The 27,840-nt window shown below is 38.2% G+C and overlaps 2 protein-coding genes and 1 long non-coding RNA gene across 3 annotated transcripts; 1 reads left to right on the top strand and 2 right to left on the bottom strand.

Moving 5' to 3' along the window:
- Positions 1–84: 84 nt before the first annotated feature.
- Positions 85–1,875, bottom strand: LOC117303480 (cytochrome b561 domain-containing protein 2-like). Its single transcript, XM_033787702.1, has 3 exons — positions 1,657–1,875; positions 978–1,015; positions 85–628 (listed from the first exon to the last, which is right to left on the bottom strand). Exons 1-3 carry the CDS (start codon positions 1,817–1,819, stop codon positions 110–112), a joined length of 720 nt encoding a protein of 239 aa, XP_033643593.1. The 5' UTR covers positions 1,820–1,875; the 3' UTR covers positions 85–109.
- Positions 1,867–27,840, top strand: LOC117303470 (GATOR complex protein NPRL2-like). Its single transcript, XM_033787691.1, has 11 exons — positions 1,867–2,044; positions 8,871–8,962; positions 12,200–12,368; positions 12,949–13,057; positions 16,147–16,283; positions 18,093–18,190; positions 19,597–19,633; positions 21,303–21,396; positions 24,107–24,227; positions 25,023–25,136; positions 27,531–27,840. The coding sequence occupies exons 1-11, from the start codon at positions 1,967–1,969 to the stop codon at positions 27,643–27,645; spliced, it is 1,164 nt and encodes a 387-aa protein (XP_033643582.1). The 5' UTR covers positions 1,867–1,966; the 3' UTR covers positions 27,646–27,840.
- On the bottom strand, positions 4,694–6,764 carry LOC117303489. Its single transcript, XR_004520509.1, has 3 exons — positions 6,328–6,764; positions 5,444–5,507; positions 4,694–5,145 (listed from the first exon to the last, which is right to left on the bottom strand). It is a non-coding gene; the product is annotated as an uncharacterized LOC117303489 (long non-coding RNA).

Genomic DNA, 27,840 nt, shown 5'->3' with positions numbered 1-27,840 from the left:
GTCAGACTAAACTAAAAACAAGTATTGGAATCAGAGGACTACATTCTTCATCAAACAGCTTCCTCATCAAACAGTTCTTAGCGTCTTTGTTGATGGTCGTCGTTCAACATCAATACTGCTGTGAGGCTTTCTTAAGAGACTTCGGTAAGTACGCCTGGGTAACCTGGTTCATGATGACTAGAGAAATCCAGGCCACGATTCCGATACAGATATACCAGGCTGTTTCATGAGCGTTGCTGGTGAACCAGCTGGTGCAAAGGCCCAAGACTAGAGTCACACAGGCTAGAGTGAACAGCACCAAGCCTGAGGTGGCATGGTATAGCTTCAGATCGGCCAGTTTAAACATCTTAGCTGTCAACGCAGGGTAGAGGAGGGTCGTTCCGGCGCAGGCTTGGATGCAGGCGTACGCCACGGTGCTAACGCCCAATATCCCATGCCAGCTCTTCAAGTGCGGGTAGCCGTTCATTTCTTTATTGAGGACGATTATTACGAGGCCCGCTATGGCGCACAGGACGGCCGTCGTATTGGTGATCCAGTGGTAGGTGACTTTGGTTTTGCGGACGGCTTTAGGGACAAGGTTGCTGTCCGGGGAGAAGAAAAGGATGGCTTCTGTCATCAGGAAAGCAAACTGGAATGAAAACAACATATCATACAAATAATTATGACAGGTATTTATTCTATTTTTATCATTAACTCACTATGGACCTTATGAATTAAGGTCATCACGCCACCATATTTGAGTTTACAAGCCCAATGCTGAAAATAAATTGACCTGGGATCCACAGTAAAACCTACATTTACAAATGGTGTATGTTTTAGCTTTTTTCCGGACTATTTAATCAAATTTTTTCTTATTTTTCAAGGGGTAAACAAAATCAGACATCAGCCAGCAACATACCGTGCCTAAAATCAGGCCATGAAAATTAGATGAAGCTGTGTTTTTTTGCATTAAAAAGTGTTTGTTATGGATAACTTACCGCAATGGACATGAGTACTGGGTGCCATGAAAATAGACCTGAATGTGAAACATAAACAGAAAAATAGAGAGCTCAACTAGGAATTTGAAATCAGGATTCACAGTGGAGCCAGCAGAATACACTAATTTCACACACAACATTGTGTTCAAATGCTGGGATAACTTTCCGTATGGCGCCACCACTTTTTCACTCATTTTTACAAAAAGGGATATATCAATCAGGTAAATTAGATACTATATTTCGAATGAAAAAGTGGTGGCGCCATACAGAAACTTTTGCAAATGCTGGACTACTCGTTAATGTACACAACTGTTATGTTAGCTATGTTTCGACACACAATGAATAGATGTTACATTTTCAGAAACCTTATCCATTGGAAATGCCCAATTTAACAAAATGGCCTCTCAAAGATAAGTTGTGATAACGAGCCCCTCGTTACGCGTCCCCTCCTGCCGTCGGCAGGAGGATTACATTATCGCAACTACTCAAAGATGTGATAACTCTACTCAGTCATAGACCTGCATACAAACACGTAAAACTCACAAGAGGCATTTCTTTCTCAATAGAGGAGAGCAATTGATAGGATATATAACAAATACTATAAATAAACAAAGTCAAAACACACACACCCGACACAGGCATGACAATTGACAGGCAAAAACTTGGACATTCTACTTACTTGAGAAAGGCCAAGCCAGGTAAATCATGTAGGAGATGAAACCAATAGCCAGTAAGTGTGCTGCCATGCTGAAAAATGAACAAAGCTGCTGAAAATGTCCCTTTTTACCCTTGAAGTTTAGGTGAACCAGTTTTGCTGCATCAGCAATAACATCGGTCTCCATCACAAATGAAATAGCGCCATCAACGGCGAGCTGAAGCCAGTAAAAAAAAATGTTGAGGCGCAGTCGCGTACCCAGACGCCAGAATGAAGCGGTTACTAATTACTTCGATAGTAGACGGGTTCAAAAACATGTCAGTGCAGCAGAAACATGGGAGGCAGTGGAAAGTTAAAGTGCATTTTCTTCAGTGAATTTCACCCAACAGCCGGGCATAAAATCACATACCAAGTAAGCATACTTATTATATCATGTATAACCGCTTACTGATGCTAACATACTACTACTACTAGCTTAGGCCGTCGGGGGATGGAGGGTTACGTATTTTAAGTTGCAACTTGCTACCTCCCAGTCTCGCGGCCGGCCAGCTGACCAAGCCGCTGACCTGTCCACTCGGGAGTCATGCTGTCAAGCCGGCCACGTGGGCGGGGCTTTTTTTTATTTTGGACAAAAAGCTCCTTCCATCTCACAACATGTTTGATTTGGACTTGATTCCTCGACGTTGAATACATATAAATTTATAGGGCATATCATCATTCTACTCCATTTCGTCAGCGGTCCCACGAAGTGACACGAATGTCAAAAGGAGGGAAACTAACAATTATGAGAAAAACGACTTTGAACGACATGCACTTTTTAAAAACTGTTTTTTAATTGCATTTTATAGTCGCATCATTAAAATTTTAACACGAACTTGAAGCGTATGAGTCAGAATACCTATTTATCTCATTATTTAGCTTAATTTCTGTTTAATTAAAGCGTTATTGGCTCTGAAAGATTCGTGTCACTTCGTGAAAACGCGAAACCCGGATTCTGACATTCGCGCGCAGTTGGTGTCACTTCGTGAAAACGCGAATCCAGGATTCTGACATGCGCGTGCAGTTGGTGTCACTTCGTGAAACCGCGAAGATGCGCGTAACCCAATAGCATATTGCGCCGAACACCATCGTAAAAACTGGTACCCGCTGCGCTAAAAATAGTTTTTCTCTTAAAGTCATTAAACATAATGATAAAAGTATAGTTTGAAAGACAAACACTTTTAAAAAACGTTTTTTTATTCCTTTTTTTAGTCGCATCATTATAATTTCAACACATACTCCAAGTAATATGAGCCAATATACTTATTTGTCTCATAATTTTGCTATATTTTTGGTTAAATAAAGCGTCATTGGCTCTGAAAGATGTGTCACTTCGTGAAAACGCGAAACCCGGATCCTTACATGTACGCGCAGTTGGTGTCACTTCGTGAAAACGCTAAGATATGCGTAATCACAATGGTATGTTACGCCGATCACCATCGTAAAAACTGGTACCCGCTACCTTAAAAATACCTTTTCTCTCAAATTCACTAAAAACAATGATAAAAGTATAGTTTTATGATTATAACAAATATTTTCATGAATTATTGAATGTACTATTTTTTAGACATAGTTTAATAAAAGTGAATCAATTCAATTGTTAAATAAATAATGAAACAAACACACTTCTCAAAGTCATTTCAAGCTACACAATGCTGTGCTTCTGAGAGTTTTTTTATTGGATAAACAACAAATTAATCATAGAATAAATATTATATTAGGATTGGAAAAAATTGTTAAATAATCAATTAAGTTTATCCCGAAGACAGTTACAAGTTAAACTTTTTATATTTTCAAGATGTTGGCTTATTAAACCATACACAAATATCACACTGAGTTTTGGTGAAGAACTGACAAATTAATTACTAATTAAAAAACATACTTGTAAGCATGTTCTCACACTCATCTGTTTTCATGAAACTGCAGCAGACCTTCATACTAGATTGTTTTGCCACTAGGCATGTTTCACATCTACTAATAATGATAATATTACTAATCACCATAATAAACTATACATTTATAAAGAGCTTCATACGAAGTGCCTCACTGGTTTTTAACAAATTATATTAAATCATTTATTATTCATAGTTATGTCACACTTTGCTCAGTATTCACGATTGACTCGCACCTAAGATCAATCTTAGCTATAAGAGAGAGCCATACAATTTTGTCTTTGGTGCAGAATGAGGAATGCTTCGAAAAATGATGATTTTCATGACTTATCAATATCTGTTTCTAGCATGTTACATTATTACCACCTCAAACAAAAATCACTTGTTAAATACATATGAAACATTCCTTCATTTCATTCATGCACTCATAATTATAACAACCTTAGTTTAATGATAAAACAAAATAATAATTTGACATAAAAAACAAGATTTCATAGAAAATTAATTGAATAAAAAAAGTAGTTTGAAATGCAAATGAAACGAGCAGAATTTACAAAATAAATCACAAACAGTTGGCAGGCAGTTAAAAGCTTTACTTATTTTAATAAGGGTCTTGTTCTCCTGAACAAGTAAAGTTTTATGCTGATCATTCTATTTGCACTGTGAAATCGAGATTATCGCCAGAGTCTATTGTATAATCTTAACTTACTTTTTAACATCTGGGATAATATCACAGTTAATGTTTATGGGTTTGGGTAACTGTATGTATTACTGTTAAATCTTTCTATATACAAGTTGTCTTGGACATTATTTAAAACTAGTCAGTTTTTCAACCACACACTTACTTTATTTTGATAAAGAGCTGAATATAAATAAGTTTCCCTTTGTGTCAGTCATCAATAATTGCCATGTAGTTTGCTAATAAAGATTGCGAAAGGTTGGAGAGCCAGGATAGACCCAGGAAGTACCCCCTAACTCAGTGGTAGCACACTGAACAGGCAAACTAGATTGTGTTCAGAAGAAAAGAAAAGCGATTGTGGTTTATATCAGTCCATAAATATTGAGCAAGCTGCCCACAGGTGGCTGGAAGATGGGGGTCGTCTCGATGGGCTGTACTTGTTTAACTGCAATCAGACACATTAAAACAGAAAAACAAGAAAATATGAATACTCGACAAACAACATTTTAAAATGTATGCAAAACCTATCACGAGTGAAAAACGATATCATTGTTTTACGTGTTCCTGTGTGCTTTCATATAATAGTCAGTAAACAGTGTAAAACACACACTGGCTTTTAATTTCTGTTCACATAGTTAAGTCGGGGGGTTTGTTTTCAAAATAAGACCATTCAGCTGTTGTAAATCCACAAACTGAAGTCAACAGTTATGTACATGTAATAGACATGCAGCCAATGTCATGGTTACAAACCTGTATAAGTTATTGTTTTGCCCTCGTGCTCTTATGAAGTACTCATCTTCGGTTTGTCTCCGCTAAATTCCATGAAGTCCTTATATCTGCTGGGCCCAAAACTCACGACTAATCAAGATCCAAGACCAAGACCAAGGTCTGCGGAAATTAAACCTGAATAACAAAACAAATTCACAAAAATAAAAATAATTAAGGGTTTACTGTGTAAGTTTGTCATTTCACTTGAATTAAATATAAAGGTACACCCTTGTACAACCTACAGTTACCTATGTCCACAATTATTAAAGACTGGACACTAGTCCATTTTGGAATACAGGAGAAAACATTAACATTTGTAAATTTAATGTGAAAAAAATGTTGACAGTATTAAATGGAATGAATAACTGACACTGCAATAAAAGTCATATTCATAACGAAGGTAAAGTAACGTCTTAAAACATTATTAACGTACCTTTTGGGGGATGTAAAGTGAAGCCATTCCGTGTGTAGTATTACATCTGTGCACTTTGCAGAACCTATACAAAAATAATTACAAAACAAATTAAACTGTTAGTGTTACTGTTATGCCTTACTAAATTAAATTAAAAAATGGAATTGAATCATCAAAGGTTTCCACAATTTATCAATGCAATTGAGTGATATTAATGACAAACCTAAGTACTACAAATTTTTTGAACAAGCGCAGCTAACTATATTATCTTCTGATGACAGACTACCGACTAGTTTTCTACTACTGTACACTATATTACTGTAGGAGGGTCCACACTAGAAACTAGTTATTGAAGAAAGTGGGGTTAACTCATGTCATAATCATGTAGGTTCGAATCCCCCAACCAAGCCAACATTAAATTAATTAAAAAGGGCAAAATAGAGCTGTCAGTTTCATCAGACATCATTTATCATAAAAAGTTATTGGCATGATTTTTAATAATGTATGGACACCATACTATTATTACTACTACTAGTGCATAAATATAGAGGAACATCGTGGAGGAAGGAAGTATGGAAACACATACAACAACACTGTCCTGCTGTAATAAACTAGTAACACAAACATTTTATTGCATGTTTGCTGCCTGCATACCGTATGCAGTAAGTTACATGTACACAAAATGTACGATGCATGAGTTATGCGTACGAGTCTACGAGTTTTACGACTCACGAACGAAGGCATACTTCTAATTGCTGGTATTTCTATATTAGGCTGTTTTAATCTTACCACTGAATGAAGTACAATGGTCTATAAATTATAAAGGGTACTTTTACGTTTGTTTCAAGACTTATTTTCACTCGTTAATTTACAAAAAGTAAAACAAAACATCGTTCAGTACTTACTAAAATCACCATACACAACACGTTACAGCCTGCCAAGCCTTCCATGTGATCTGTGTTGTTGTCAAGCGGACAATGCACATGCGCGCAGCTCTTGTCCCCACGAAGACGAACATAATGCGCATTTTGCAGCGTGAGGGTTCGATCAGATTTGGGGATGAGTTCAGTTTGTGTCACTTCGTGAAACCGCCGGGTGGGCGCGCGCCGTTTTCACGAAGTGACAGTTATCTTGGTGTCAGTTCGTGAAAACGCAAACAGCGGTTTTCGACATGTATGTTACAAAACGTAAAACCTTTAAATACCATGGCAACACTTTTTTTGACTTTTAAACTCAATGAGAATGAAGATTTCCTTCAACCCTAACGGAATATGTAAAAAAAAAAAAATCCGAAAAGGCTTACTTTTTGACATTCGTGTCACTTCGTGGGACCGGTGACGATTTGAGTTAGTCTGTTTGTTATTGTTATTTTATTTTTATAAATTTATGGAGTATACATGTATTTTTTTTAAAGGATTGGAATTGGATATGGAGTTATTTTTAATTATTGATTTATGAATGTTTTAACTTTCGTGTTTATTTATTTTTAAGATTAAACTTAAATAAAGAAGGTTTGTCACATAGTCACAGTACACTCACCACACACAGTCGTAAATAAAATATAGTTTTGCATCTCACCTCTGTTTATTTTTCTAAGTGGACTCCCTTTGTATTATGGAGGTCCGACAAACTGGGCCGTTTTCCTCCTGTTATCAGAACCTCCTCTTAAAGGCAGTGCATTAGTACACGTACACTACAGCTACTTCTAGAAATTATAATCATATAAGGCTCCCCTGTGAGCCTTATTAAAATAGGGGTCTAATATTTTGTGCCTCCTTAACGCTATACGCTTTTAAAATCGGCGTTGATAGATGAAATTTTTTACGACCATTAGCCAGCCATTATAACTGAAGTTTCCTTTGTCCTACACAACCAAAACTTTTCCCACACACTCAATATACATTCATCATGCTTGCATTGCCTTTTTTCAAGAGTGAAATTAAGAAACATCTTCAAAAAATGAAATTTTCTGCTCGGTACTCACTGTTGTTTTTCTGCCGCATGGCCATTTTTTAATTCTCAATATGCTCAACGCTTTATATTTTTGGTCACCAAGCGCTGTATACGCGGGCACCAGCCTACTAGATCGACCAACTGCCAAGCCGCGGCCAACTCGGACTAGACCATTCTGTGAAAGGGGTGTTACAAGGTAGTGCAGGTCCTGCATCATTTTTTTGCAGAAATTTAGGCCTATTTGTGGAGAATTTTTTTCTTCAAAACGCATTAAAATACATCAAAGATGTAAGTCAATGACGCGTAGGCCCCTAATTACAACCCATCTCCGTATACCAGGCCTGCATTCTGCCTGGATAGTGGCTGGGGTTTATTTATTTTTATTGAAAATATAAATCGAGCTGCATTTTTCCTTTAATGACATAATTTCTTTATAATTCTGCAAAAGTTTTTATTATAGCAGTTAAAGATAGTGGACACTATTTGCAATTGTCAAAGACTGGTCTTCTTACTTGGTGTATCTCAACATAAAATAACAAACCTAAGAAAATTTGAGCTCAATTGGTCGTTGAATTTGCGAGATAATAATGAAAGAAAAAAACACCCTTGTCACACAAAGTTGTGTGTATCTGATGCTTGATTTCGAGACCTCAAATTCTAAACTTGAGGTCTCGAAATCAAATTCGTGGAAAATTACTTCTTTCTCGAAAACTACGTCACTTTAGAGGAAGCTGTTTCTCACAATGTTTTATACTATCAACCTCTCCCCATTACTCGTAATCAAGAAAGGTTTTATGATGATAATTATTTTGAGTAATTAACAATAGTGTCCACTGCCTTTCAATAAAAGCAAGGTAACAACTGTTGAAGTGTTCGCAGCAATGGTTGCACAAAGCCATATTTTTAATTATTGTTTTGATTTAGGCCTGGGCGAATTATTTGAATATCCGGTTAATGGCGAATAGGTTTTCCTATCCGTAACCGCGAATGCCTTTTTTTTCTTAACCGGATATCCGCATAGGGCGCGAATAGCTATTTATAAACCGGATAGTTCTGTAATTACAACCAAGTAACCGGATACTCTTTAATATCCGAATAAGGAATGTTTTGTCTGAATCCTTATGAAACTTCTATTAAGACAGCATAAAACAGCATAAATTAAGTATTTTACTCCGGTCACCTCCGTGAAGAGTTAAAACAAAGTTTTCCTTCACAAAGAGTCAATCACGATCAAAAGAAAAAGCAAAACGCCATCTTTAAATTAGATCCGGTTATTTTTATGAATGAACTGAGTGACACTATCTAAAACTGATATCAATCTGCCCATAAGATCTTATTCACAAACGCACAGCACCCTCTAGCGGCAAAAAAAAAAACCAAAAAACTATTTGAATATCAGGTTAATTTCGGATAGTTGGCCAGCGGTATCCGAATAAAACAATTTCACTATTTGCCCAGCACTTTTTTGATTTATTCTATTGTTCTGTGTGTACAGGTTCCTGAAGACTTTGTTTCCAGAGAATTATTTGACACATTGCATGTCTACATCATCACTAAACCAGAACTACAGAACAAGCTTATTACGATGTAAGTATCAATCAACTATCTTCTTTGTTAGTATTTCTTTGTAAAAGATCACTTTTTAAAGTTTTCTTAACAGTAGTTTTTTATTTGGAGAACTGTAATTGCTGAAGACAAACCAACTGGAACTCAATTGGTGCTGGGAACTAGACATAGTGCAAGTAAAAACTGGGCTGCTGCTTATAGGCTTGATGCAACTCCTCCCCTGGAGGCCTCTCAGGTTGGGGCGACCAACACTACAACTGGGAGCGTGTTCCAAAGTTTGACAGTTCTGGGAAACAGGGAACTGTCATATGGCTGGGTGGGGCTTGTGATAATCAGGAGTTTACGAGGGTGGTGCGGTCTGTTGGTGGAGGGCATCTCCACGAGGAAATTGTAAATTTCTAGTGGAACATCTCAAGGTACACCAAGGCAATGACCAGGTCCCCGTTGCCTCCTAAAGGCGGTGGACACTATTGGTAATTACTCAAAATATTTGTTAGCATAAACCTTACTTTGTAACCAGTTATAGGGAGAGGTTGATAGTATAACACACTGTGAGAAACGGCTCCCTCTGAAGTGATGTAGTTTTCGAGAAAGAAGTAATTTTCCACAAATTTGATTTTTAAATCTTAGATTTAGAATTTGAGGTCTTGAAATCAACCATCTTAAAGCAAGCACACAACTTAGTGTGACAAGGGTATTTTTTTTCTCATGAATATCTCGCAACTTCAACGACCAATTGAGCTCAAATTTTCACAGGTTTGTAATTTAATGCATATGTTGAGATACACCAAGTGGGAAGACTGGTCTTTGATTACCAATAGTGTCCACTGTCTATAAGTATCAGGTCTAGCTCTGTTATCAATAAATGCCAGTATCAATTGTAGTACCAGGGGTGTGCAAAAAAGCATGCCCCACTAGCCAGGAAAGTAGAAGATACTTGGCCAAGGTCTTACAGTTTGTTCCCCTGCCCTACCAGGGCAATAGTGTGAACTTTGCCAGGGTTGTATGCACTGCTCCAGACCTTCGTTTATAGAAATAGAAGGAGCTCTTTTAATCGCTCTCCTGAGAATACTCAGGAGCTCAATTTGAGCTCCTAAACAATCACTCTCTTAAGATTGTCCAGGAGCTCAATTTGTTTGACTAGCATACTCAGTTTATGATTACTAAATGGTCAGGTCGGATCGGACGTACACAAATAAAATTTACAGACAAAATAAAATAAAACAACCCCGATCCCAATCCCGTGTGACAAAATACCGCACGATTTTAAGGTTTTATGTTTCCTTTTTTCTAAAATGTTTTAACATTTGATATAAAGCATTAGAAAATACACATTTTCTTACGAGAAAATACGTCGTTGATCCATGGTTGATCTAGTAGTGTGTGTGTACGTCGTGTAGTAATAATGTACCTGGCTACGAGTTTGTAAAGCTAGCAATCTGTAATTGCGCTGCTCAATCTCGAGATTGCACAACAGATGTTCATTGAGCTACGTACGCCGACGGTATGCGCTTCGCCCTCGCATTTGCGCCGCCTGGAAATGCGCCAAAACTCCAACATGACACGTTTAGTCTTGTCTCAATGCGTTTATTGCTGGTTCGTGTAGATTTTACCAATAGAGGACGTTTAATATCACGCTAGTGCATCGTTCCAAAGCGACCTGTAGCGTTCAATGTTTCTTTTATTTATTGTCGCACGCAAAGTAACAACGACTGGCGTGTATTCTGCTTTTATGTTATAAATAAAATACACCGTAAATGATCGAGGAGGAGCGCTGTCGATCGCGCACCTGATTACAGCCCCAGGAGCGCGGTAGGAGCGCAAGCGCGATCGCGCTCCTCAAAAACAAAGGTCTGCTGCTCTCCAATGGACCGTTCCGGCTTTCCACTAAGCTCCGCCCACCGCACACGTGAGTAAGACACGTGTACGAACACTCCCAATGACATTCTGCATGATTCTGCCGCGCGTGCTAAATATACGCGCACGCATGACCGAGGTTGTCCGACCACAAACATTGCTGTGATTGGTCAAATGGGTGAATGCGCACAGTTTGATTGGTAGGCCGGATCGGTCCATTGTGTCGCAAAAAACATTCACTACTACTTAAATACTTAAATAGTTCACAACTCACACCAAGTATGAACCAGGCTTAAAGGCCGGGTTATAGTCGGTCGGGCGATGGTTGCGCGATGGAAATCTTGATGAGGCGATCATAAAAAAACACAGTTAATATGCCTCATCGATGACTACATGTATAAACTGTGTTTTTTTAGGACTGCGCGTCAAGATTTCCACCTATAAACGGGCCTTAATTCATGTCGGGCTTTGTCAAGTAAATAAATAAACTGCAATGGAAACGGACTCATTGGGTGCATATAAATACATTTTTGGTGGACACAGAAAAACTGATAAGAGCAGGATTGAAACCCTTCAAGTTCTGGATTTATCAAGTGCTCTAATAACTCAGGTCAGGTTGCGGTAGTGGTGTCTTGCTGTGCCTTCCTGTCACCTCTTACACCCGGTTCAAATCTACCAGGAGCACTAGGCGGATTGGATTTTCAGTCCCTGCTTGACTCACCCCGGTTCTTGTGCATAAAGCGCTCGCCTCTCACCAAGGTGACCCCGGTTCGATTCCCGGCCGAGGCCATATGTGACTTAAGTTGTGCGTTGGTTCTCTGCTGTGCCACGAGGGTTTTCCTCCCTCAGGAAAAATCAAACACTTTTGATCTTTAGTTGTTCTCCGTTGTCCTAATGGGTTGATGTGGCTGGCACCCTTGTATGCCTGCTTCTCGAACACGCTGTAGACGCGTCCTTCACAATTCAGCTTTTAGCTGCGAGTAAGGATGATTAGCCCCCCCTCTCCTAATTATTATTACAAATCACACCAGGAGCACTATGTAAATTGGTTTTTCAGTCCCTGCTTGACTCTGTGGGTTTTCCCTGGCATAACTCTCTCGGGTTTTCCTCCCACATCTAGAACTAATACTTCCTTCTTTGTCTTCTCGCCTCTGTGGGTTTTCCCTGGCATAACTCTCTTGGGTTTTCCTCCCACATCTAGAACTAATACTTCCTTCTTTGTCTTCTCGCCTCTGTGGGTTTTCCCTGGCATAACTCTCTCGGGGTTTTCCTCCCACATCTAGAACTAATACTTCCTTCTTTGTCTTCTCGCTTCCCACTTGGCTCTAATAAGAACATTGAGAATATATATCCCAATCTAACTGGCTATCTTGTTTCTTCTGTTTTGTTTGATCCACACAGAAATGCTCCCGGCCATAAGATCATTGGGTGTCCAGTCGGTATTCAGAATGCCAAATACTCTCGCAATGCTCTTCTCTTCAACCTTTGCTTCGTCTGCGATGCATCAACCAACACTGCCTGCTATGAGCCGCTTGTCAAGAAACTAGCTAGCTACCTAATAACATTAGAGGTACGTATGAAAATCATGTGGGCCCAATTTCATAGAGCTGCTAAACAGCAGATTTTGTGCTTACTGTGCGATTTCCATTTTATAGCACTGCTAAACTGTAAGCACACAAAAAAGGCATGCTAACCATCAGATGCTTAGGCCTACTGTATGAAAAGTAATGACGTAGCAGTGTAAATCAATAGTGAAGGTGTAAGCTGGCTGCCTAATTTTCTTGCCAACCTGTGGAATACACATATGATTAAGAACATTTTTCTGTATAAGAGATGTTTAATTTGCATCGGGGATAAAGAATATTAATTTTTGTTTTTTTACCCATACACCGATGTGTGTTAGCACTGTATACTCAGTACTTTCCCGAGTCCTGTGAAGAAATATCACAGGCATGTTACTCGGGTGGGATTCCAACCCACGACCCTTGCAATTCTAGAGCAGTGTCTTACCAACTAGACTACCGAGGTTGCCTGGTAGCTAGAGGCAGTTTGAATCCTATGTTTTGGCAGCGGGTACCGCAACGATATAAGAGATGTTAAATTTGCATCGGGGATAAAGAATATTAATTTTTGTTGTTTACTCACGCTAGTTGGAATGCGGCTTCCTGTCGAAGGAGGAGAGTAAGAATCGGTTACTGGGCATCCTGACCGACCTTCTGTCACAGCTTAACCAACACGGCAAATGCTCCATTCCTATCAGTAAGTATAGTGGCTTGGTTTTTACCCATATCAGGGATGAGATTTTTAAAGACTTTTATCTGAATTCAGACTTTTTCTGTCGGCCTGATGAAGAAAACCAAACAATTTTTTTTGTTGAAATTCAAAGAAATCCTGTTCTTTAGTCTGCTTGTATCATGCTGCGGACAATAATAATAATAATAATAACCCGTTTTTATATAGCGCTTTTCACACCTGGAGGGCGTCCCAAAGCGCTTCACATTATTACCCCTGGTCACTGGGCCTTAATTCACTCCTTAAACCATCTCAACTCCCTGGTGGGGAGTATGCAATGTTCCTGAAAGCTCCTTGGAATCTGTAAATCCGAGGGTTACCAAAAGGTGGCAATGCCATCATTTAAAAAAACCTACCACAGAGTTTGTATCCAAGTTTCAGACTCTTTTGTTTCCAATGACTCTCACATCTGCTACATACACCAGCGTCTGTTAGCACTGTTTACTCAGTACTTTCCCGACCTCTGTGAAAGAAAATCACAGGCATGTTTCTCGGGTGGGATTCGGACCCACGACACTTGCAATTCTAGAGCAGTGTCTTACCAACTAGACCACAGGGATACATGTAGCCCGATAGCTATAGGCAGTTTGAATCCTATATATTAGCAGCTGGTATCGCAACGATCCAATAGGTGGACATTATACAATTGTTGCACGCTGTGATTGGGGTCCATGGGTTTTGTACACCCGAGGGGGAAATGGCACCCTAGGCGAAGCTGAGGGTGCCATTTTCCCCCTCGGGTATACAAAACCCATGGACCCCAATCACAGCGTGCAACAATTGTTTTGTTATAGTGTACCTTGTGAACTTTATTATTCCTCTTCTCGAAGTTCTGTTGTCATCCTTAAACATTATTACCTAGTTCAAAACAATTTTGCACTATTCCCTCGAACCCGTGGTTGTTTCGTACTAAGCACTGAAAATCAACCAACGGTGGGAACGATCAAGGTAATGTATACTGGTGAACATCACTCAGCCATGGTACATTATACAATTGTTGCACGCTGTGACGGGGTCCATGGCGTTTTGTACACCCTCAAGGGGAAATGGCACCCTCGGCTTCGCCTCGGGTGCCATTTCCCCTCTCGGGTGTACAAAACCCATGGACCCCAGTCACAGCGTGCAACAATTGTTTGTTATACCTTTGTTTAATTGTTATTCCTCTTCTCGAAGTTCTGTTGTCATCTTCAAACTTTATTACGACGGTCTATTCATTGTTTAATAAGCAGACGAACAAGAAACAATTCCCTCGAACCCGCGGTTGTTTCGTACACAGCGCTGGAAATCGACCAACGCTGGGAACGATCAAGGTGATGTACACCGGTGTACATCACTTTTTATGTTACCCGGCCCGCCGAGCGATGTAACATGCATTTTTGTTGCGCGTCACATGATTGGTTCTCGATCAATCAAACTTTACAGTTGGTTACCGAGGTATAACAATTTGTTTTCACAGAACTTGGTAAATACAGTGCTACCTGTAACACATCGGTGTACATGTATATGGGTAAAAACAAAATTAATGTTCTTTATCCCCAATGCAAATTACCATCTACATGTATAATGGTTTAGATTCTATACATACACTGATACACAAGTAATGAATGTATATGAGTGCTAGGCCTGGGCGAATTATTCGAATATCCGGTTAATGGCGAAAAGGGTTTCCTATCCGTAACCGCGAATGCCTTTTTTTTCTTAACCGGATATCCGCAATGGGTGCGAATACCTATTAATAAACCGTATAGTTCTGTAATTACAACCAAGTAACCGGATATTCTTTAATATCCGAATATCCGCGGACGTCGGGCGACAACTGATAGGAATGTTTTGTCTGAATCCTTATGAAACTTCTATTAAGACAGCATAAAACAGCATAAATTAAGTATTTAACTATGCTCACCTCGGTGAAGAGTTAAAACAATGACATTTCTGTTGTTATTTGTTCAAAGATTACGAAAGTTTTCTTTCACGTAGAGTCTATCACGATCAAAAGAAAAAGCAAATCGCCATCTTTAAATTAGATCCGGTTATTTTTATGAATGAACCGAGTGACACTGTCTAAAACTAATATCAATCCGCCCATAAGATCTCATTCACAAACGAACAGCGCCCTCTAGCGGTAAAACAAATATTTTGTAAAAAAAACGTTTTTTTTTTTTAAATAGCGCCCTCTAGCGGCAAAAAAAACTATTCGAATATCCGGTTAATTTCGGATAGTTGGCCAGCGGTATCCGAATATCAAAAATTCACTATTCGCCCAGCACTGATGAGTGCAATGGTGAGAATATTTTTGTTTGGTTGAAAGATGGAATGGTCCAATTAACTATGCCCAGTAAGCACAACATCGGCCATTTAGCAGCTCCATGAAATGTGGCCCTGCTTAACGACCAAATTTGTGCTTACTGTGCAACTTCCATTTCGTAGTGCTGCTAACCGTAAGCACACGAAAGTGCATGTTAACCTTCTGGTGCTTATTGTACGAAAAATGAATGAGGTCACATTGCAAATCCAAAATCCATGGTGAATGTTTCGCAATAGCTTCTGCTACAGTATATCATGAACATATGCTTACCGTTAAGCAGTGCTATGAAATTGGGCCCTGGTTAGCAAATGGCAATAGTGCGTGTAACCCTGTCACCTGGGCCCAATTTTATGGCTCTGCTCAGCGCCAAACTCTGCGCTTACGATCACCATTCTCCCTGTACTATGTACGTGCAAGCACCAAATTTCTCTGTAGCTATGCTCTCCAACCTATAGAAAAGATGTGGCGCCCCGCCACGCTTTCTGCGGAGCGTGCCTAGCTTTAGAATCATCGCCAAGCTTTAAAATGTTGCCGCCACGTTTACATTTTTTATGCTACTGTTTGGTCTACTTATGTTGTGCTGCGGATACTGTTCCCCAAAGTTCATCTGAATCTATAACTGCTTGGTTTACAAAAAGGTTGAAATGCCATCATTTTAAACAAACCTTAGAATTTTGTGCCCCAGTTTCAGACTTTTTTGTGAGCAATGACGTGACTCGCCCCCGAACATTGTGGTGTTTTACTCTTGCAGATGAATCCAACACCATACACTTGAAGATTGTTTCTCCAACCAAAGACCCGCCTCCTGTACTGGAACATCATGTACCGATGTTCTTGACGGACAAGGAGTCGTATGATTCCAGTCAGTGGGATCTTACTACACAGCAGGTCAGTAAGCGTATGACAACATATTCTCAATAAATAGTACATTATAGGATTTGAGGCATTGCATGGTGAGGTATCAATATTTAGTTTGCGGTAACACCATGTGTGTATCTACTTGCCAGGTAGAGTTTGTTCTTTAGAGAACTGTCTTGCTTTATTCTACTGCCGCGGAGTAGATCATCGGAGGTTCAGGAGACTTCTCAGTTCTGTCAAGAACTGTCCTGCTTTGAACTATTACCAGGGCGGATGGTATAGAAATAGGCTGGGACTACTAAGGAGTCTCCTGAAGATGACTAGAGCAAGCTAGTCGAAACGTTGAGACCAAACCAGAACTGACTCCGCGGCAGAACAGTTAATTATGATCCTATAAGCTAAAGTGGTAGTCCAAGTCTATTGTCTATACCATCCGCCCTGGTAATAGTTAAAAGCAGGACAGTTCTTTTCAGAACTGAGAAGTCTCCTGAACCTCCGATGATCTACTCCGCGGCAGTAGAATCAAGCAAGACAGTTCTCTAAAGAACAAACTCTACCTAGCAAGTAGATACACACGTGGTGTCACCGCAAACTAAATATATATAAATAGTACATTAAAATGCTATAGAGTGCATTGATATGTGTTATTTTTAACCATAAAGCTACAAAAACTTGAAAAAAACTTCATCCCAAAGCAACCAATGTAATTTACCTGTAGCAACCAGTGTACCATACATTGACCTCATTTTGGTTCATTGTCTTGCAACAAATTTTCTGGTTCAGGAAAATTTTGGAGCTAAAAGCCGTGCAGACCAGGGCCCAATTTCATAGAGCTGCTAAGCACAAAAATGTCCTTATTATGAAGTTTCTTCCTTGATAAAAACAGGATTACCAACCAAATTTCCACGTGATTTTCAGTATACGCAAACGACAGCTGAATACCTGTAACGAGCAATATGCAACAAATGGAAATTTGGTTGGTAATCCTGTTTTTATCAAGGAAGAAATTTCATGCTAAGCAAAGTTTGTTGCTAATCAGCTTTATGAAATTGGGCCCTGCCCTGTACTACACCAGTATCAACCAGTTAAGCTACACTTAATAATATGTGTAGGATGTTACAAATTGTTTGAATGTTAAAGGAACACGTTGCCTTGGATTGGTCGAGTTTGTCTTTGAAAAGCGTTTGTAACCGTTTGTTATTAAATACATGTACATATGGTTAGAAAGATTTTTTAAAAGTAGAATACAATGATCCACACACATTTGCCTCGAAGTTGGTGGTTTTCCTTTTACTTTGCGAACTAACACGGTCGGCAATTTATGGGAGTCAAATAAATTGCCGACCGTGTTAAGAAAGAGATAATTTCTCACTCAAATATTAAAAGGCATCAGGCTTGTTTTTTATATATACATGTATAAAGTAGGTAATTGTCACACAATAAATTTTTTGATTTTTGGGGTTAAACAAAGAATTGATTAGAGTGGGATTCGAACCAACGACCTCTGGATTAACGTGCCGGCGCAATACCAACTGAGCTATCTAGCCCTATGTTGACACTGCCAACATACATGTAGGGCTAGATAGCTCAGTTGGTATTACGCCGGCACGTTAATCCAGAGGTCATTGGTTCGAATCCCACTCTAGTCAATTCTTTGTTCAACCCCAAAAATCATTTCAAGGTTTACCCAGTCAGTTTCCCTTGTGGTTTATACTGATACAATAATTTGTTTGTCTCTTTTTTGAATCAGCATTACGTTGACAAAAACCAGACTAAGCCCCAAAATTTCAAAACGGAATGGAACAAGACCTGACCAGTTTGAATTGTTTGTCTTTATAGATCTTGCCATTCATTGATGGAGTCAACCATGTACAGAGGATCGCCGCTGAAGCTGACGTGGACATTAACCTCGTCAAGATCTGTCTCCAAAACATGCTGTAAGAATTATTTGGCAATTCGAAAGGAAGTGTGGACTTGTCATAAAGAGTTATATATAGGAGCTAGAGGGCGCACTGGCCTTTATGCGCAACCCAGCATGCGCAAATGCAGCCATTTTGTAAGTTGATAAACAGCATTGCATAGCGTTTATTTATCATTCACACCGATGTGTAGGTCTTCTTCATATTCAACATGCATACAACAGTCATCTTACAAAATGGCACACAGCATCACTAGTGCGCCCTCTAGTTCTTATAATATTACTCCATGCATTGACATCAACAAATTGAAATACAATGTACATGGCACAAAAACAAATGAAAGCCAACAGTCTGTATTTTCAAGATTTATACTTGGATTAATGGTTTTGATATATTTTGGTACCACAAAATCGATGCAGCAGGTCTCAAGAAACACAACCCAATAAGTGCCTACACTTCTAGATCACGTGCCCTTTGGTTGCCTCAAATGAAGCGCCCTCTGTTGAAACACAGTTAGCGGTTTGAGTGCAGTTCTTGTTGCATAAACTTGTTAAGAAGAGAAGTCAAAAGTCGCATCATTCAAATGCTTTTTCGTGTTATACGTGTAGCATGTCAAAGTTGACGTGTAGTCCATACAATTCTTATTATTGGTTGCGTAGATGATCTAATTCATTGCTAGTTTTTTGACCTGCTTGAATAAGCCCTTTGCGAGTTAGACTTAAATAATGTCTGGTACAATGACTTGCTTAGTCACAAGTTAACGCATACATTTGAATTCCTCAGACTATAGAGACAGTTACTGTGTCAAATGGTGCGGGGCAAGCTTTTGTATAGCAACCTCCAGATGAGCAAACCCTGATACCATTCTGACATACACATCCATTCAGAATTAAGTATGGGTTTTTATTGTCTCTCGGTACATGTACTTAACTACGCACAAGTTTCCCCGATTTATGTGACATACTGTCTCCATAGTCTAATGAATTCAAATTTAGAGGGAGCCGTTTCTCACAATGTTTTATTCTATCAACCTCTCCCCATTACTCATTACCAAGTAAAGTTTAATGCTACCTTTAATTTATTTGATGAAACATGTACCTCAGTTGGTAGAGCACTTGGATGTTAATCTGCTGTGGTGAATTTGTCTTTTTTCAACCTTAAAGTACATGTATTTAAATTTACCTAGTTACTTCCCTTGTGCTTTATTGGTTTATTTTCAAATTCATTCGAGTGATGTTCAAAATGTGCTCTCAAAACCCACCTTTTTCCCTCTTCGTAGCTGGTCGTCTTTATCTTTGTTCTGTCTTTTCCCTATTCTTTCTTCAGGGCCTTTGGTAATTTGATGCTTTAAAAAAACTGTTATTATTACTGTAAGTTTTCATCCACACTCATGTTTTTTCGAACATGTCTCAATTGTTTTACAGGTACTACCGAGTGATCACAATTGTTCCTATATTTCAGGTAAGTCTTTGCACATTTTTGTTCAATTCACCTTCTCTCTAGTATCTTATACCGTGTGTCTAAAAAAAAAACTATACACTTTTGAAATGGCTGCCGAATGAAAAGTATATGATTCTGAAGGAAAAGGTTTAGGTGTATGGATAGCTTATGGTCTCAATTTTCACATGACACCATAAAGTCTGAAAATAATTCATGATTGTGTGAGCGATGCTCACTTTTGTGACGGGTTGTAAATAAGGCTGCACAGGAATTAGCCTTCCCTTTGTGAGAGGCAAGGTTCGTTGTAGTTTACACAATTCAATCCAAGATTTCGGCTACTTCAGGTCAATGGGTAATCTGAAGAATAAGTAGCCAACATCTTTGACATTCCTGTTTTCAAAAAAACATATTATTGAATAATCTTTGTACATAATCCCCATCTGATTATTAAGAAAAACCAATGAAATGTTTAACTCATCTTATAATAACTGAAATGCGGGATGAAGGTTTTATTCAAAGTCACAGATGTAAAAAAAAAAAAAACACAGTTTGTAACATGGAAATTGCTACATGTACCATCACCCCATCGCGACTCACATGAAGACACCACTGAGTCTACCAGGGAAAGTTACTATGCTACAAGAACAAAAATGCAATTCCTGTTCACTTATGAATATAAAAAAAATGGTTTAATAAACCATAAAATTTGAGCATGAATTTATTACATAACCCTCAATTTTGTAAGCTCTCAAATTGGAAGGCTTATTCCTGCGCAGCCTTATTTTCAACCCTTCATAAAAGTGAGCAGTGCTCACGTAGCCATGAATTATTTTCAGACTTTATGGTGTCATATGAAAGTTGAGACCATTAGCTATCCATACACACAAATCTTTTTCCCCAGAATCGTATATTTTTTATTCGGCAGCCATGTTTTTTTGAGACACCCTGTATAAGGATTTTGCAATATGTTTTCTCAGATTCTTGGCTTCACTAATCACAATCAGAATAAATAAATAACATAAATAAACAAGGGTATAATAGGGTAGCTACTAGTTCTTTCATGGCCGTTTAAAACAGGCATGGTCGAATTGTCGGTGACACGCACGGCAATTCGACCATGCAAGGTTTTAAACAGCCGTGAAAGAACTAGTAGCTACCCTTTTAGTCCCATTCATAAATACCTTTTTGGTTAAAAGGCGTAATGCAGTAAGAAACTCTGTAAAACTTATCCGTTTCCGAGTGCTTGAGCTCTGTATGTTTCCACCTCCATGGTATGTTCAGTATACATGTTACATGTACATGTACGACGTCTGTACGCGTGTGTTTTCCGATCATACGCATGCGCGTATAAACTTGGTGCATATTCGCTGGTTTTCCTTTCACACACAGCGCGGCTAACTCACCGACAGCGCCTGCATCGCCCGTAACAATAAACGTCTTGCATCGAGACTAGCGTGGAGTCTTCGCTCACAACCGGTTATAAACACTGGTCATTATCAAAGGTTTAAATACCCCCACGTGACGCGCTCTCCACCAATAGGAATAGCGAAACTGTCTGAGGTGTTTATGAATAATAAATAAGAAACATCTGTTGGTAACCTAGGAAAATAAACTACTTGCATTTTCTTTTGCAGGCGCATTGCCTAATAATCTAAATCACTTTATAGCCTTTTTGTGCATTTTGTTTCAGTATTCAAATGTGTACATCACCCAACCGGATATCAATAAAGTAGTGGAAGACAAAGAACTGCAGGAGGAATGTTTAAAGTATGTGAGAAGAAATGGTAAGCAAAAGTATTCCCTGTAGGATTCAAAACAGAGGTAGAGATATAGAGATAGAGATATAGAGATATAGTCCCGGTTCGAACTAAGTGAGAAGAAATGGTAAGCAAAAATATTCCTTGAAGGATTCAAAACTTTGCATGATGGAGGAGATGTAATCTCAGTAAGGCTTTCAGTAACACCGGTTCGAATTCACTGCAAAAGCGTAACCATTTGTCAAATCACATGGCTGTTCACGCAGCGAATGTTTCGCAGGAGCTAAACACAGTACAACTGTTGAGAATTATTCATTGCGAATCTGTGGCGTCAAATTTTGCTTCGCATTCGCAGGAAGTGGAGTGTCGATATACAATTTGCAGTAACCTACTGTGACACTCTCTACTTTGTGCGTAGGATTTTTCTCGTAAGAACAGTCTTGCTGCTAAATTTATTGCATGCTCTCTGAATGTATATATTTACACAGTGAAGTTTGCATTAGAATTGTGAATGTGTTGTGATTATTGCTCTATTTGTTGTACTTTCACTTTGTGATTTTCATTGTTGCAAGTAATTTTTTAATTTGTATACATATTTCAGTGCATTTTTATGACATCCATTGCATTTCTCCCAACTTGTATGATCTGTCTTACTGCTATTATATCTATTGCAAGCTCCATTGATGTAGATTTTTTTTTCAACAGGGAAGTGTGCATTACAACTGTATGAACATGTGTTTTGATTATTGCTCTATTTCTTGTATTTTCTCATTGTGATTTTTCTTTGTTGTAAATCGTGGCAACATTTTGAAACGTTTCAGTGCATTTTGAACTGTTTATGAACTCATTGCATTTATTCATTGGCTGCTATACATTGCTGCCTCCACTGAAAACTAACAAGATTGCATTTCTTTTGAATGTTGTTCTATTTCTTGTATTTCTCATTGTGATTTTTCTTTGTTGCAAATCGTGGCAACATTTTGAAATATTTCAGTGCATTTAACTATGTATGACCTCATTGCATTTCTCCTAATTTTCTTCCTGCTATATCTTTTGCGGGCTCACTGAATATATATATTTCAAAAGAGAAGTTTGCATTACAATTGTATGAATATATGTGTTTTGAATATTGCTCTGTTTCTTGTATTTTCACATTGTGATTTTTCTTTGTTGCAAATCGTGGCAACATTTTGAAATGTGTCAGTGCATTTTGAACTATTTATGAACTCATTGCATTTATTCAATGGCTGCTATATATTGGTGCCTCCATGCATTGTTCCCACTGAAAACTAACAAGATTGCATTAGAATGGAACATTTCTTTTGACTATTGCTCTATTTCTTGTATTTTCACATTGTGATTTTTTTTGGGGGGCAAATCGTTGCAACATTTTGAAATATTTCAGTGCATTTAACTTTTTATGACCTCATTGCATTTCTCCTAATTTTCTTCCTGCTATATCTTTTGCGGGCTCACTGAATATATATATTTCTACAGAGAAGTTTGCATTACAATTGTATGAATATATGTGTTTTGATTATTGCTCTATTTCTTGTATGTTCTCATTGTGATTTGTCTGTGTCTGTGCAAATCATTGTAGCATACATGTGTATTTATATATTTCGGTGCATATTCTCTATTTTTAAGACCTCATTGCATTCCTTCCATGGTTATTATCTTTTGCGGGCTCCCCCCCGAATATATGTTTCCGCAGAGAAAATTGCATTACATTTGTATGAACATGTGTTTCGATTGTTGCTCTATTTCTTGTGTTTTCACATTGTGATTTTTCTTTGTTTGCAATTTGCAAATCTTTGTAACATTTTGATATGTTTCAGTGCATTCTTACCTATTTGTGACCTCGTTGCATTGAACATTTTGTATTATTATTGTATGTACATGTACACCTTGTGTTTTCACATTGTCATGTATCTTTGCTTTGAAAATTTGATATCAGTGCATTTTCACTATTTATAACCACATTTCATTCCTCCCATTTTGGGCTCTGTTGTTATTCAGATGCATGTTTCCTTTGTTAATCGTTTCTCTTATTTTCCTCCCGCAGGTTTTTAAATGTATTTTGTGTTGTTCAATAGCTTAACTAGGTTAGTGTAGGCCTACTCTTCTGGATTTTATTTAACAGTACCCCCCTTGAAAAGTACATCTGGGTTAAAAGGGTTTTAATGGCTGGTTGAAACTGACAGGTTGTTGCCTTAAGGACTTACCCGCTTTTGATTGTTTTAATATGGATTACTTTTTTATAGTTTCATAATTATATTTTTTTTTAAACTGGAATTGTGTTAAATTGTTACGCGCTCTCGAACAGGCTGGTCCTGGACAGAGCGCAATAATAAGTTCAATAAATTATTATTAAATTATTATTATTATTATCAATGGGCTAGGTTATTGCAAGGCCACGACTCTGCAAGAACAAGTTTATCCTCATCTCGCCTTGAGTAATCTGAGTTGATTTTGTGTCCATGTTGATTGCTGAATAGCTCCTTGCACAAGTTTAGAACTTGTACAGAATATACAGAATAAAGGATAATAATTACAAATATACGAACAATAATTTATTGATGATTATAAAAACAATAATATAGGCCTAAATATTTTAAGTTTGACATTGTAGTAGTTAACAGGCCTAAGAAAGTGTTGACATAAAGTTCTTGTTGGCAAGTTTATAAAGATTGCGCCAAGTCCAGATGTTCATATCAGATGTTTTTCCTATCTGCAGAAAAGGCAGACGCACCAACCATCAGGTCCATTATGCATCTGTATGGAAGTTTGCGCTCCGATATCAGTGTTAAGGACCTGTGCCTACGATTTGACCCCAGGGCTTTGAATATTGATGAGAGGTTAGTTATTTTTCTGTCCCTCATTGTTCCAATGTTGGAGTGGAAAGCCTCTTTTGAGATACACCAAGTGCGAAGACTGGTCTTTGACAATTACCAATAGTGTCCAGTGTCTTTCAGTTGGTCCTTTTACTCATGACAATTTTCCTACTTTTTTATGTGGACGAAATATCATGCCTGCATCTTGTACTGCAAAAAATCAAACACATTCTACAAGTATTGGTAGTGTATGAGTGCTTTGTCGCATAGTATATCACTCAGTGAAATCTGAAGTACTCCATTTCATGAGGCAAAGCCGAGTGAAATGGAAGCCAGATTTCATGGAGTTAGTATATTCTTTGTCAATGCACGAATGAAATGCATTCAATATGTGTTTTAAATAACTCATGCCGAGATCCTCATTTGAAATAGTGTTAACAAAAATACAAAATAGACACAGAAACTTGTTTTTTTTATTTTATTTTTTTATTAAAAACTTATAAACAATGTGGAGGATTCCGTGTAGACACGACCTTGCCTTCTTTGGAAGAATACTTGGCACTAATTCTTGGGGGAACAACACTGAGAATCAGTATACACTGTCCTATATTTATTTTCATATAGGACAGTCAGCATCGCGGCAGTGAGATACAGGGCAAAACTGGTGATGACATTTGGCGCTTGTTCCACTAATCAAATGATAATGAACTACGTGGGTCATATAATGTTGTTTTTCCCCAATGCAAACTGTTGCAACAACAAATGTTCCTGCATAATTTAATGTTTTGTTTTTGGTGGTGTTTTCATTTCTATGGACAGACATTTGATACAGTTTGGTCTACTTCGAGGGTTAATCCGACGTCTTCATCAGTATCCAGTGCGAGTACCCAGACGGGGTGAACATCCCCGGACTCAGACCCAACCACTAGACAGGTATTATCTTAGATCAGGGCTCACCAAACTACCACAGCTATTTTTAGTTTATCCGAGAAAAGCCAACCATTGATGAGCGGCAGCTGTCCTGCCGAGCGTTCAAGAATCATGTTACAAAAGCCATTTTAATCAAAACGTGTCAATAAAATGGATGATCACATTTCAAAAATAGTCACATAAAGGCAGTGGACACTATTGGTAATTACTCAAAATAATTGTCAGCATAAAACCTTGCTTGGTGACGAGTAATAGGGAGAGATTGAGGGTATAAAACATTGTGAGAAACGGCTCCCTCTGCAGTGACATAGTTTTTGAGAATGAAGTAATTTTCCTGGAATTTGATTTTGAGAACTCGGATTTAGAATTTGAGGTCTCGAAATCAACCATCCAAACACGCACACAACTTCGTGTGACAAGGGTGTTTTTTTCTTTCATTATTATCTCGCAAGTTTGATGACTGATTGAGCTCAAATTTTCACAGGTTTGTTATTCTATGCATATGTTGAGATACACCAACCGTGAAGGCTAGTCTTTGACAATTACCAATAGTGTTAACTGCCTTTAAGCTTGGATTTGTTTTTGTAAAGCTTATTCAAATTGCCTGGCAATGCAAGTTTGAAACACAATGTTTTTCTCCTGATTTTGAACGATCACCCTTGCTATTGTATTACAAATCCTCTTGCAAGTCATAAAGTGCATTCGGCTAAGGCTCTGGGGAAGCCCAGTCAATCTAAAGTAGCGAAGCAACAAACTTGGTTATTCAATACTTTTGTTGGTCTGTACTTGCGCCAGCAATGAGCCTTTTTATGCAGCATCATCGTTATAAGATGCAATCATAGAGTTACATATAAGAACTAGAGGGCGCACTGGTGATGCTTCTTGCACAAATGCTACGGGATCGCAATGAGACACGCGCGCCATTCTGCATGCGCGGTGAATACGAAGCACACGTTGGAGTTTGTGTTTATTTAACGCTGACGCGATGCTGTTTTGTCAACTTACAAAATGGCCGCACAAACACACGCTAAGCAATGCCTGTTTGTTCAACTTTGAAAATGGCCGCCTGCGCGTTGTGCCCTCTAGTTCTTATATATAACACTATGGATGCAATCTTGTGGTGAATGGAACAGATAACAACTTCATTATAAATGTTCTCCAATTTCATGACTAAACATTGAAAGAAGATATTGCATAGTCCACAACTATACTATACCAACTTGTCTGTACCTGACTGCAACTTGAGAGAAATTCACTCATGTCTTATTTTGGATGTGGTTTTGGACTTGAACTGGGAACCCTTGCTCTGGTTTGCTTTGGTTAGCAGACTCTTTGAGGGGTCTCTCCAGCAAACGTTTTCTGAGAAATATATAAAAATATGTGTTGTTTCTCAGTGTGTTTGCAATTGTTGAGATCCACCAAGTGAGAAGACTGGTCTTTGACAATTACCAATAGTTTCCAGTGTCTTTATGACTAGTCTTATCTTGAGTTAGGATGAGTTACTCGTCATACGTCTTTTATATCTCCTAAAATGGACACCAGATTGCTGGATTTGCTTTCTCGCATGTTCATGTGATTTCTGTGTCTCCAATTTGCGATGAACAGAAATGATTTGTTTTATCTTTTCAACATGTGTTTGCATGCTTCTCCGTCAATTATTTTGTTTTTGTTCAGGTTGTTTTAGAACAAAGGTTTACACAGGCTGACCAGGTGTATATTGTTGACTTTAAAAGCTTTCAACCAATTTCTCTCTTTATTTATTAGGTAATTTGCGATAATTTAGGTAATCTCAGATGGCCTATATATTTTATATTTGTGATTTAATAATTTACATGTGCTTTTGTCAAATCTCTCTTTATTTGAGGTGATTTTAGATGTACACAGTTAGCTTATTAGTCAAATATTTTTTACATAATAAATTAATTTCTATCTTAACTTAGGTATCCTGTTTCTTTGCATATCTTGTAAAAGCAGATGAGGAACTTTTTGTTAAGAGAACATTTACAATTGTTTTTTTGCTGACACAACAGTTGCTGGTAGTGTAAGCACTTTATGTAAACCACCATATGCATAAACTGACAAACCTGTAGAAGTTTGAGATCGATCGGCCTTTGGGGTCACGAGAGAATAGTGAAAAACCGATTACAAATTTTGCATTGCATCGATGCCAAAAAGAAAATTAATAAAACGCTCACTGAGCGATAAACTCCAAACGCGAAGTTAGATTATTTATATCTCATCAAATATGACATATCAGACAGAAATATTTCAAGGGATGTTTTCAACTAACATCATCATAAGACCGTGTAAGTTTTATGTAAATCTGTGATCTTCACGATTTTTGTTTCTTGCCAATTCTGTCACGTTACTTTAATATCCTCTTTTTATTTTTCCTAGGTATATAAGTGGCCACCTGAACTTTGATGAGATCTGCTGTAAGACTGGTCTCAGTCACCAGGAGTTGGAAGACTACATCGAGAATGATCCTTGTGTACATACTATATGGAAGTGAGATACCACCAGGGCTGATACAAGTAAATCAGCCCAGAGGCAGAGACCATCTGAAAGGGAAAGGTACATGTTCGGTAACCACTCCTCAAATTTGGTTGTATAAAGCATTTAGAGAGTAATTTTATTATGATTATTATTTATTCAGCATAAAAACACATACAAAATACAATCGAAAACAAAACAAAAGCAAGGGACA

This window comes from Asterias rubens, chromosome 2, assembly GCF_902459465.1.
Source record: "Asterias rubens chromosome 2, eAstRub1.3, whole genome shotgun sequence".
NCBI lineage: Eukaryota > Metazoa > Echinodermata > Asteroidea > Forcipulatida > Asteriidae > Asterias > Asterias rubens.
This window is presented reverse-complemented; position numbering and strand designations above follow the sequence as displayed.